Source organism: Zeus faber (genome assembly GCF_960531495.2).
Source record: "Zeus faber genome assembly, chromosome: 20".
Taxonomy (NCBI): Eukaryota; Metazoa; Chordata; class Actinopteri; order Zeiformes; family Zeidae; genus Zeus; species Zeus faber.
The window spans coordinates 3,814,278-3,827,193 of record NC_137207.1 but is presented as its reverse complement, the minus strand read 5'-3'; the positions used below and the strand labels follow the sequence as shown (position 1 = coordinate 3,827,193).

General features: G+C 42.5%; 1 protein-coding gene across 1 annotated transcript in view; it reads left to right on the top strand.

The window, feature by feature from the left end:
• Positions 1-12,916, top strand: part of ankfn1a (ankyrin repeat and fibronectin type III domain containing 1a) — a gene marked incomplete at its 3' end in the record, with an annotated part of 183,083 nt that overhangs the window by 43,601 nt on the left and 126,566 nt on the right. Inside the window, exon 6 of the mRNA XM_080021908.1 lies at positions 11,510-11,547. Coding sequence (XP_079878034.1) covers positions 11,510-11,547 — 38 coding nt within the window. The remainder of the gene's footprint in view (positions 1-11,509; positions 11,548-12,916) is intronic.

Below are 12,916 nucleotides of genomic sequence, written 5' to 3'. Positions count from 1 at the left end.
ACTCATCTCTCCTACACACGTGTCCAAACCATCTCAATCTCGCCTCTCTCACTTTTCTACCTAACTGTCCAAACTGAGCTGTCCCTCTAATGTACTCATTCTTAATCCTGTCCATCCTTGTCACTCCCAATGAAAATCTCAACATCCTCAACTCTGCCACCTCCAGTTCAGCCACCTGCCTTTTTGTCAGTGCCACAGCCTCTAAACGGTACAACATAGCTGGTCTCACTAGCGTCCTGTAGACCGTCCCCTTCACTTTTGCTGGCACCCTTCTGTCACAGATCACTCCGGACACCTCTCACCTGCACTTTCCGCTGCTTTGGATGGTCGACCCCAAGTACTTGAACTCATTCGCCTTCAACTCCACTCCTTGCACTCTCAGCTTTTCGCTGCCCTCCCTCCCATTCATTCATGTATTCTGTCTTACTCCTGCTGACTGTCATTCCTCTTCTCTCTAATGCATGCCTCCACTTCTCCAGGCTCTCCTCAACCTGCTCCCTACTCTCGCTACAGATCACAATTTCATCCGCGAACATCATAATCCACAGAGACTCCTGCCTGATTTAATCTGTTGACTTGTCCATCACCATTGCAAACAAGAAAGGGCTCAGAGCTGATCCTTGATGCAATCCCACCTCCACTTTGAATGCCTTTGTCACGCCTACTGCACACTTTACTACTGTCTGACTGCCCTCATACATATCCTGTACCACTCTTACATACTTCTCTGCCACCCCCGACTTCCTCATGCAACACCACACTTCCTCTCTCGGCACCCTATCATATGCTTTCTCTAAATCCACAAAGACGCAGTGCAACTTCATCTGGCCTTCCTTGTACTTTTCCATCAGCATTCTTAAAGCAAACATGGCACCTGTAGTACTCTTTCCTGGCATGAAACCATACTGCTGATCCCCACATCTCCTCTTAACCTAGCCTCCACTACCCTTTCCCATAGCTTCATGCTGTGGCTCATCAACTTTATTCCCCTGTAGTTACCACAGCTCTCTACGTCTGCCATATTCTTGAAGATGGGTACCAGTACAATTCTTCTCCACTCCTCCGCCATCCTCTCCCTTTCCAGGATGGTGTTAAACAGTCTCATTAGGAAAGCCACTGCCATCTCACTGTGGTTATCTGTGGTGGTTGCTACGCTGCTTCTTCCCCAGTCCTCCACTGGACCCCGCAGGTGCTAGAGCTGCCAGTCGAGAGGGGGTTGGTCTGGCTGCTGGGCTGCTGGATGGTCCCGGCGATGCCTGCTGGGCAGAGAAGCTAGCTTTCAGCGGTAACCTGTGGTGGTTGCTGCGCTGCTTCTCCCCCGGTGCTCTGCTGGACCCCCTAGGTGCTGCTGCTGCCAGTTGGGAGACGGTTGGTGCTGGGGCCGCCTGTCGAACCACTGGTGGCTCCAGGGTGTCTTTGGGCGGCCCTTCTGTGTCCCTTCCCCGTGCCGGAGAGTCCCTGCTCAGGTACCAGTGTGGCAGATTCGTCCCCATATGCCACCCAAGTGGCATTTTCAGGGACCTCCGGCACAGAGACACAGACACCAGGGGGTTGTGAACACCAGTTTATTGTAGCGATGAGGCTAGGTGGAATTAGCCAGGAGCAGATGGACATGTCATGACACAGGGCTCCCATCCTGACTGAGTGTGTGGATGGGGTTTTTTTGTTAGCCCAACCAACGAGCATCAGGTGTGGCTGCTCAAGCCACCCCATCCACCACACTCACCTAAACATTTCAATGCTTCCCCAGGTATGTCATCTGGGCCAACTGCCTTTCCACTATTCATCTTCTCTAATGCTGTTCTCACCTCATCCTTGCTAATTTGCTGCACTTCTTGATCCATTATCCCCACATCATCCACTCTTCTCTCCCTCTCATTTTCTTCATTCATCAACTCCTCAAAGTACTCCTTCCACCTTCTCAACACACTCTCCTCACTAGTCAGCACATTCCCATCATTATCCTTCGTCACCCTAACCTGTTGACATCCTTCCCAGCTCGGTCCCTTTGTCTTGCCAATCGGTACAATTCCTTTTCTCCTTCCTTAATGTCCAACCTCTCATACAACCCGTTGTATGCCTTTCCTTTGCCTTTCCCACTTCTCTCTTCGCCTTGTGCCGCATCAGCTTGTACTCCTGTCAACTTTCTTCATCTCTGACTATCCCCTTTCTTCGCCTTGCCAACCTCTTCTGCTCTATGCTCTCCTGTACTTCCTCATTCTCCCATCGAGAGTCCTTGTCTTCCTTCCTCTTTCCGCAGGATACACCGAATCAAACAAACAAAAACAAACAAAATCATACAAAAAACAAATAATTTTATACAAGCTTATATATTTCTTAATTTCTTCTCAATCAAAAAATATTTCCTCCCCATCACTTTTAAACAGTAAAATACTGACAGCCAGACTACAACATCAAACTTTGTAACATTGTGCCACTGTCTGTCTATCTGCCTGTTAGCAGAATATCTCAAAAAGTTATGAACAGATTTGCACAAATTTATTTGATTGGATGAAAATGATTGAATTAAATTTTTGAATCCGAAAGTGGCACAGTTGCGGCCACCATGATGATCTGATTTGATCATACTGTGTGTGTAACAAGCGGGGGGGTAAAACATGCTTCTCGTTGAAAAAACGTCAGGTAGCGAGGAGCTTCACTGACAGGGAAGTCATCCAATCATGACAATGCCCAGTGTGCGCTCGCATACGTACTGGCTAACATTACACTGACACTTGTAATGTGAACATTGACAACATTGACAACTTTTAATATTCTATGGTTAATATTAGGGCTGTGCAATATGACCATATATATTGTAAGACGATAGAAAAATTCTATCGTCTCGATATATTTTTGGAGCCCGACTGACCACCACTTCACCTATATTTTGTCAAAAAGTGCAGAATTTTTTAATCAATTTCAAAAACTTATATTTTATTAAAGTTTCTTTCTTTGAGAACATTTAACTTATAACCAAACAATTAAATAAAAATAAACACACAAAGAACTTTTTGATAGATTCATTAAATTACAATTTTATTTTTTGCCTTGTCCGTGTCTAAACGTGAGTGTAAACAATCGTGGATGGATTTATTATGCCTAGTTGGACTTCTGCGCTTATTTTGATGAGTAACTTAAAAGTAGTGTGAAACAGATAAGTACAGGATAAATAATCAGTGTTTTTTGTTCATTATACTTAACTATATATCAGGACACGGGTGCCCACGGTGGCTCACCTGGTAGAGTGCACCATTTCGATCAGATTCAATTTCTGCCCAAGGCCATTTGCTAAATGTTGCCCCCTGTCTTCACACTGTCACTATCCAATATAGCATGAAAATGCCCCAAAAAAAATCAGGACACATCAGCATAACTGCTGATCCTGATGTGGTTAAAAAAGTCAAATAATGACCGAGTTTGGTCTAGCTTTTATACTTTTCTATCACTATGTCGCAAATCAGTGGAAGAACGACTTAACACCAATACGTGACAACATTTGGAGTCACCGTGCTTTACCTTATCTGCACATGGGAGCAGATGTAAACAAACGGAGGAGCATGGTGCTTCATGGATCAATCACCGTGTATGGAGCTTAACATGGAAGAGAAAAAAAACACTGTCGCTTGTTTACAACTTTTAAAACACCAACTTGTGTTTGATAAGGAAATCTTGCACGACGGCAACATGGATTACTACAACGTCTGTCCGTCTGCTTTCGAGCTGTGACAACATAAGGTGAGGGGTACTACCGAGCCCAACCAAAGTCCCTATTTCTTTGCAGATCGCGTTTTAGTTCAAGGTTTCAGTGAATGAAAGTGAACAGAAACAATTCATTTGAGTCATCATTTCTCAAGTCAAGTCACGAGTCTAAAATTTCCAAGTCCAGTCTCAAGTCATTAATTTTCTGTCAATTCAAGTTGCAAGTTATCAAAACAGTCACTCAAGTTGACTTAAGTCCAAGTCATAACTTGAATCAACATCTCTGCTCCCTTTTTAATTTAGTCATTACACACACACACAAACACACACACACACACACACACACACACACACACACACACACACACACACACACACACACACACACACACACACACACACACACACACACACACACACTCTCTTTCGCTCTCTCTGTAGCTCTCCTGTTTCATTACCTGCCGGCATCTCTCGCACCAAAGTTGTACTTTCATGAGTAATCATATGTGACAGCGACTGGTAAAAGGTGTACCAAGTCGGGAAATCTGAAGTCCAGCAAATATACCATTTTTTTAATTTATTTTTTATGACGAAAGTTTAAATGTTGAAGTACCCACTCAATTTAACAAACAACAGTTTTAGGATCACTAAATACTTATAGTTAATCACCAAGTTAGGTTGTTTTCGTCTCTGCGTTTGGTCTGGGGCGCTTTGTGTGGGCGTGGTTATCGATTTGCATCTTTGGTTTCACTGCCTATTGTTCCAGAGTTTCGTTTGAAACCCCTCCCATAAACAAAACGCAACACAGCGTCATTGCCAAAAGGCAAATGCCTGTTTTCCGATCAATGATGAATAAAAGTTTCAAAAAACAAATTTTCAATCTCTCAGTTTTTTTTATTTATAGTTTTTTGAGTTACTTACCAATTGTTGAACTTGGAACAACAGCACAAATGATGATTTACAGTTCCTTGAAGGCACACACGCAGATCAAGATAATCCTTCGATATTCTGTGTGATGTTAAGTCTGAATGTTAAACCATTTTGATAAAATAATGTTATCAATTAACCTGGACTACACCGGGTTTTTGCATGGTTATAAAAAATGTTGAGCCGCAACACATCAGAGGAAACGAAGAAGACCTGACGTCACTTCCGTAATAATGTTAGGAAAAAAACAGATTAACACCAGAAGCAAGAAATTTCATTTCTCTGTGAAAACATATTGGCCCTTTCTCGGTCTGCGTTCTTGTCTGTACTTGTGTTCTTGTGGACTTGTGAAACGTCATCAGTCGCAGCCCAAGTACTGTTCCAATTCAAAGTACGCATCAAGCCAAGTCCAGTCCAAATGCCCGGATGTGGACTTGTTCCGCCCATTTTATCGAGGATGCATCGGTGATGACTTGTGTGGATTTGGGACAGCCAAGTATCCCAGAATGCATTTCGCATAATGACCGCCCTGCGTCCTCCCGTCCCCGGGAGTCTGTACTCCCGAGTCGAACTTGCCAAGTCTGAACTACCAAGTCTGCAAGTCTGGACTTCGCATACTTGGTATTGAGAAACGGCTATTATCTCTGTGTTGTTATGGATTATGAGAAGAGGGTGGCAGAAGCACTCATTTACAGTGCGAGGCAACGGGCGGTGGGGTGCTCCCAGAAAACACCAATTCCCAGAATGCACTTTTTATAGGTTTGAAAAGTGATAGATCTGAAATGTGCCACTTCCTTAACTATCATTGTTATAAAACAATAAAGACAGGAAATGGGAATGTTTAGAAGTTACAGAATAACAGAGGGGTCATGCTACTGTGCATGATCTTAGAATGAAAAAAAATAAACTCAATATTAAAGGATTTACTTGAATCATGCATTTTTCAATATCTTTTTTCAGAGAGTGAACGGAAGCAGCGGAATATATTGTCTACTGCAGGCTGTCATTCAGCTCCCTAGAACTGCAGAGTGCCGCAGGACTGATGCTCAAAAGCTCTACCTCTTACCTTTTCTCCCAGAAAATAAAAATGCTGGCGCTCTCGCAGACAGACAAACAAAATCACACCCACACACCTACACACAAATTCACATAAAACTATCAACATGTTTTCATGTACCTAATTCCGATTGATACAACTTGGCAAAATGGCCGCAAACAAACCCAAATGGTGAGATATCGATCATATTGACCAGCTCACAACAGCTATAAATGATGGGAACCAACTTTTTAATAAGGCCTGGCTTGAAAAATACCCTATCCCTTAAGTCATTTGTAATATTTGAGATGATTTTTTACATTGGAAAACAGATGTCAATAGCCTTTTTTGCCTCTCCACTGCAGCATGATCGTAGTATATTGCCTATGTCTTGACAGGACACAGTGCAAGCTTTTGTCCAATCACTGCAGAGCGACAAAACCATTAAATCTCTGGATTTTTCCTGTATGGGTGCGCTAGACAGTGATGATCCGCTGTTGGTGTGTCTAACAGTATCAGTGGTGCTTGCAGGCAGGCAGTGTGCATTCAACTGATTTCCTCCTGCGCCGGCCTATTGGTTGACTAATGGCCTCATCTGAAGGCTGGTGGGGGGCAAAGTATCTTCCTTCAGTAGGAATACTCCACACTGCAGGCACTTCCAGCTGCTGTCGCCATGTTCCAAAGCAAAAACAGCAATAGAGATTACTACAGCAAAACAACATAGAGCATGGAAAACAGAGCTGAGTAGAGCTATCTTACTTTTGGCGTGTGTTCATCTTTCCTATTTCATTTATTTATTTATTTATTTATTTTAGACCTGTGCTTTCAGCGTGCTTGGCATACAACACAGATTATCTTTATGCCATTGCATCTAGGACAGAGTTATTCTGCAAATGGAGTTCAACTTCTCAACCTGGAATGTCAATCTTTATTCATTCTTTAATCATCAAGAACTGCTAGCAATAACTCTGTTCTGTGGATGACCTACGGGATGACAAGAGCACAGCTTTTTCTTACACCAGACCTCCACAAATCCCCCTCTTTGAAGAATGATCTCATCATGTTTTGGTCTACAAACAACTAATCATCATTACTTCTCCAAGGTGGGTAGAATCACCACGGGTGAGACAAATAAACATAGAAACAAACAACATGTACCTGGAAAAACATTAACATAGAAACATCAGATGACAAAATGTATTGACAAAACATAATTAATTAAATCCAGGTAAATTGGAACAGCAATTTGGCACAAGACCTCTTCCTGTGATAGCTATGGCAGTAAAGGAGGGAGAAAAGGAGAAGGATGTAATTAGGAGGGTGTTTGGGGATGGTGTGTGTGTAGGTGCTGGTTGTGTGTGCGTGCGTGCGTGCGAGCGTGCATTGGACAATTAGTTCTGGTGTAGGAGGGCAAAATTATATTGTAGCACCTCTGAGCACCGCAAAGATCTCGCAGCCACCCCTGACTCCCGCAGCCGTATAGACACTCTCCGACAGCAGGAAAGCTCCGAGCATGATTGCCAGCCACAGAACACAGAACACACCCAGCCCCCAGAGAAGCCGGGAGCCTGTGGAGCAACACCACGCATAGCATTCGCAGGAGCATAAACCACCCCACACCTGAAGCGCACACATACATTCCACTCCCACTTGCAGGCATAAGACGCAACTGCAAGCGCAGAACACAGGCCGTGGGCACCAGGCACAGACCAGGCCCGGAGCCAGGTCCCATGCTGACAGACTGAGACCCCGGTAGAACCGCCCGCTTGCAGGTGAGACGGCGGGGCCCCCGTGTCCACCAATGCCATACTGCAACCAGCTAGATGCCCCACCTGGCCACAAGCCCCCAGCGCCCGTCCACATAGCCAAGTTTGCATGGCGCAGGAAACCCCGACCACCCGACCCTAAAATTGCATCCATCCTAGACCTGACCATGCAATCCGCACCTTCCTTTTCTTTTCTATTTTAGTCAAGAACTCTTTGTTAGGTTTAAGCAATTTATTGTTTCCCAATCCAACATCAATATGATATGCGTGGACTTGTCCGTTGTAATTTTTGCTCCCTGGTAGCATTAGGCAAGCCTGCCCATACTGTGCAGGGAATACTGCAAAAACCCTAGGGGTCACAGAACGGAGCCAGCATTAACACAGATTCAGTGTTATCAGTGTAATCTTCTGATGCTGTAGGTGGAGGCTGAGGTAGAGTTGGGAAGATTCAGAACTTGGCCAGCAGGGTTGCGGGAGCGGATATAATTGGTCTGCCTTGTCGAGTGGAAGAGTTGTGATTGGTACATGCCATCGGACAGCTGGTTGTCAGATAACATCTGGTCGTGACTCCCGAATTTATGCTACATTTAAGCTACATTTGTTTATCTTGCCTTCAGCACATAAAAAATGTTTTTAGTTGAATCAACTAATCCTTATCAAATAGTAATTGTTCAAATAAAGAGCATTTTCCCCCTAAACTGTAAAAGGTCTCCTGTACAGTTGAATTGAAATATACATGTAGTATTTTCTTTAGCGGTTTGATTGACGCTCGTATACTGAGGAACCCAGGATCGGACAGTCGAGCCAACAACAATTTTTCTGCATTTCATGTGCACTAATCTTCAAACAGTGCAAAGACGGTCGCTATGGATATAGGCAAGCCTTTGACACTAGAATGAGCACATACACATCATGGAAAAAACAAAGTTAATTGAACTCGGCCAGAAAAACAAACAAAGTTGTTGTCTTAATTGAAAACGAGCCATTACACATTCTACTTGGTGTTACAGCACACACGACTATGGGTGCAAGTGTGCCATGTGGATATGAGTATACTGTTTGTGTCTAGTGGTTTATTTTTCATTGCTCGCACACTCGTAGGATTTCTACTTGGGTTTCTCAAGGTGAAGCGGAGGCGGAGACCTTGGAGCGCGAAAGCGAACGTTCATCTGCAAACACAATAATTTCACCACATAGCGTTTGATCTGGTCAGTTGTCAGGGAGACTGAACATTTTTATCTCACCCCCCTACTGCATTGCGCCACGTCCTTTACGAGTCAGACAGATCACTCGAGTGTTGGCTACAGCCCTTCGGTTCACGCTGTCAAACATTGTATCCAATAGACGCTACACTTAAAAAAAGGATATTTCACAAACTGAAACAACAAGTTGCCCAGTGAAGCGAATAACAACTTAAATAAAACAACCACACAATCGGTTGCCAATCAATTATAATATAAATTGCTCGATAAATATTTGTGGGGAGGCGTTCTGAGGGGCTTGTGATACCTGCTATGTATATATATTTCCATGTGTTTACCTATATTGAAGTGATGAATGGATATATTGAAAACTCACCTTGATAGCAATATCCCCACTCTCACTCAATTGACTGTACATGAGTTAAAAATTCATTTAGAATTATTTTACATGTACATATTTGATTTTATTGCATTTGTTGGAACGGATTGCTTTGCTTTCAGTGCTGTGCTGTAGCTTATTGAATAGGAAGGAACAGTGCATCCTTGCCCTCCTCTAGTTAAGCCCTGACCAGGCACAGTCAACATAATGAGTGGGGGTGCAAAGCCGATATAGTGTGTTTATCCGTGAATTCTTGATGCTTTGCCCATATACACACAGACAACTTTAAAAACTCCTTCCAGCTATGTGTTCAAAATGTCAATATGGTAAATATTAATTTCTTCTAATAATTTTCTAATGTTTTTTTTCCACTGTGAATGACCAACTACAGTACATGGCATCTCCACACCTCTACCTTCATAGAAAATGTATGGGTTAGTGAAAATGCTAATGAGACATGGCATATTAATGGGAATCTTTATAGATAAAATCAAACGATTTATATTGAATCTCCGGATCTTTAGGTAAATCGTGGAGGGCAATTTCTGACTTCTGATTCTTTGATTAATCGCATACTAAAATTGGGCGATCTGTCATATCTGGTTAGCTGTGTTTTATTATAAGAAATTTTAAGCAACTGTCACTACAATACCACTTACTAGTTAGCTGCCTCTATGTTGGCTAAGGTTTTCATGTCGTGCTCCCGTAATTTGCGTTGTTTTGCACAACGGACCATGATCGGTACAGTACAGGGCTTGACATTAAACTTTTTAAGAGGTTTTACTTGCCTGATTGCCAAATTTAAAACCAACAGGGATTTGGACAATTATAATAATTTATTGACATACAAAACATACAGTTAACAGGTAACAATTACAATGAATAATGTATATATACACAGTATAGAATATTTATGGGTTGGGCAATCGTTTCTATTTTCATATCGTCCAATCGTGGCTACTCGAGATCGCAGAGTAGGAGCGGGTGTAAGGGGTCACAGCAGAAATATCAATAATTTTATTGAATTTGTTTTTCTCTGTTTAGAGTTTTTTTTAATTATTATTGATGTTAGAATTTAATTTGGATCAGTGTGGCTCAGTGTATGACGGAGTTTGGAAATAATCAAACCTTTAAGCTTTCTGCAAGCAATACAGTTAAAGTTATGTGAAGAGAGTGTGAATTTTTTTTTAAAATATTAAAACATTTAAAAAATCAATTTAATAACAATTTCTCCTCTATTCAAACAACGGCCTTTTAAAAGTCTGTGTATCTGTGCTTTGTGCACAAGGGCACACTTTTCACTCCAAAATTAGCGGGTTGCCCGCTAACCTGCTAGAAATAGGCGATTGACACCTTCCCATTGCAAGGAGAAATGCCTTTTTTTTCTGGTGCGTCACGTTTAGCGTCGTGAACAAGTCGGAAAAGGGCCATGTCATGGTTCCAGTGTGATTGTGAACAAAACAGAAGAGGAGACAGCAACTTAAACAAACAACGACATAAAACTATCTTCTTCTTCTTCTTAAAACTTGAAAAAAAGTATTTTGAGTAGTTCAATAGAATCGGATCGTTCATGAACGAGCCAACACTACAGTAGAGCAGCATGGAGCATGGGCAGTGCACACGCGCACGGATACTCCATGATGCTGGTGCGCGAGTGCCGGGAGGCTTACGGCGATGCTGGAGTGGCTCACAGCCTTGCGGGGAGTGTGGGGGTTCTCCGCCGTGCTCCCCACGGTGCGATCCCCACAATCACAACATTTCCCGGTCCCTAATGCCGAAAAAAAAAAGTGAATAACTTTTGATTTTGGATTCTAAATGGGAAATTAAATGATGGAATGATACACGGATATTCCTGTATATTTTTGCTCAGTGTCCGGAATTTCAACACGCGTCACATCGCGCAGGTAAAGGGGCCAAAATGAGCGGGTCAACCTGGGTGTCCTGTTTACATCAGAGCCTGTCGGAGGTGGAACCGATTAAAACCCGTGCCTATTGCAGGGTCATGTGATCCGGGACTCAGATCCGGGTTTTTCCTTTCCAACTGATAACAAATGCTGGATGTTAGCAGGTGCTACGGGATTTTTCTGCAGTGGGAAAGGGGTATTAGTGATTTGGACGCAGGTGGTTTCTGTTTTATGCACATCCTTGTAAATGAAAGCTACCTCCATCTTGTCACCACAGAATTTTAATACTTTACAATGCTTGCACACTACCTTGCTTTTGTCGAGTTGTTGCTCGCCCATTTATGGATTGAAGTCCGAAATGGAACCAAACATCGGTTTGTAACCGGCAGGCACTGGGCTAAATTAACTTGCTGTTGCACAAATTCTACCCATGGCTACGTCTTCAGTGTAACGATCACAGCGCACTGATAGATTTGATCTGGTGACACCCAAAAGCAGAGTTTTTAATTGAATCGGAAAATGGAAATGGTTACATTTGTCTGTGGACAGAGATTAATCACCCCCATGTTGCTCTCTCTCTCTCTTCTTTCCAGAGTCTAGGCACAACCGGCCGATACGAGACTCGGAAAAAGTGAGTACTATTATTTTCATTGTGTCCGTATCTTTCATCAACACTATATAAAGCAGTGTAACCTTATACTACTTTATTGTGTTATCAACGGTTTCTACATTTCTTTGTTTTTTTTGGTGATCATCTAATGTACTGAATGCATTTCGACTTTGACTTTGACCAACACGCATCAGATGTTCAGTGGTAGAATTCTTCTTTGACGTGGTCTGAGGGCTCTTTCTGTGCCTCAAATCATCTACCGACTATGCAGTCGATCATCAAAAGCAGTTCATGTCAGCCTGATCTGCTAAAAATCCTGCATGTTTCATATAGGTGAACAGCCTGATTTTCACCCGGAGAACGCAAGTTCTGTGGCAATTGTTAAAACTACTCATTTTCAGTCAATACACAAAGTGGTTTAAACAAGATACATTTCTAATATGTTGTTGAAGCGACTTGATAAGTTGTTTCGATTAGAAAACATTGCAGTAACTTATCATGACACAAACTTTAACTTTTAGGTTGTAATGCCATTTTTTCTGCATTCTCCTCCTTGATTCAGGGTCTGATCGTAAAGTCAGTTTCCATGTTGGTTATACAGTATGTTGTGTCCTACTAAAACTCAGTGAGAGTGACATGTTGCATTTTACTGAAACTTGGTGACAGTCCCATATTTTATTTCAATGGAACTCAGTGACCGTTCCATGTTTTATTTTATTGGAACTCAGGGACATGTTTCATGTTCTATTATTGTTCCATAGTGAATAATGAACAATAATAAACTCACATCAGCAATCTCACTATTGTGGTAACTGAAAATTGCAGTTTTAGTCCTGATGTGCAGCTGTCCTATCACATGAGTGTGATCATATCATGCAATATTTGTCTTTGATGTACAGCACATCGGAAATCGGAATCGGCAGGTCAGACCTTTAAAAAGGAATATGAATTGGCCAAGAAAATTGCAATCGGTGCATCTCTAGTTGGTAAACATGACAAATAAACCTCTTGACTCTTGATGTTCGGTAACTTTACGAGATGATGCATTTCAAGGGGGATATATCGCAATAAGACTAATTTGTATACAGTATATAGTTAGCAGTAGGAGCTCGCATACGATGTGATTAGCTTCGTTATGGCTATGGTGTAAATAACTGATGAAGTAATTTAGCTGCAGAAACTTAAACGCCACCACAAACGAGACTTGTGGTGCTCAAAATATATTCCCCAGGTGGGCAGGTCTGCAAGTGGCATTCTCAGGGTCCTCCGACACAGAGACACAGGCAGATAGGGTTGAAAAGTACCATTTTTATTGTAGAGAGTGGGCAAGATGGAGCAAGCCCTGAGCAAATGGACAACATGTCATGACAAGGCTCCTCTCCTCTGTGTG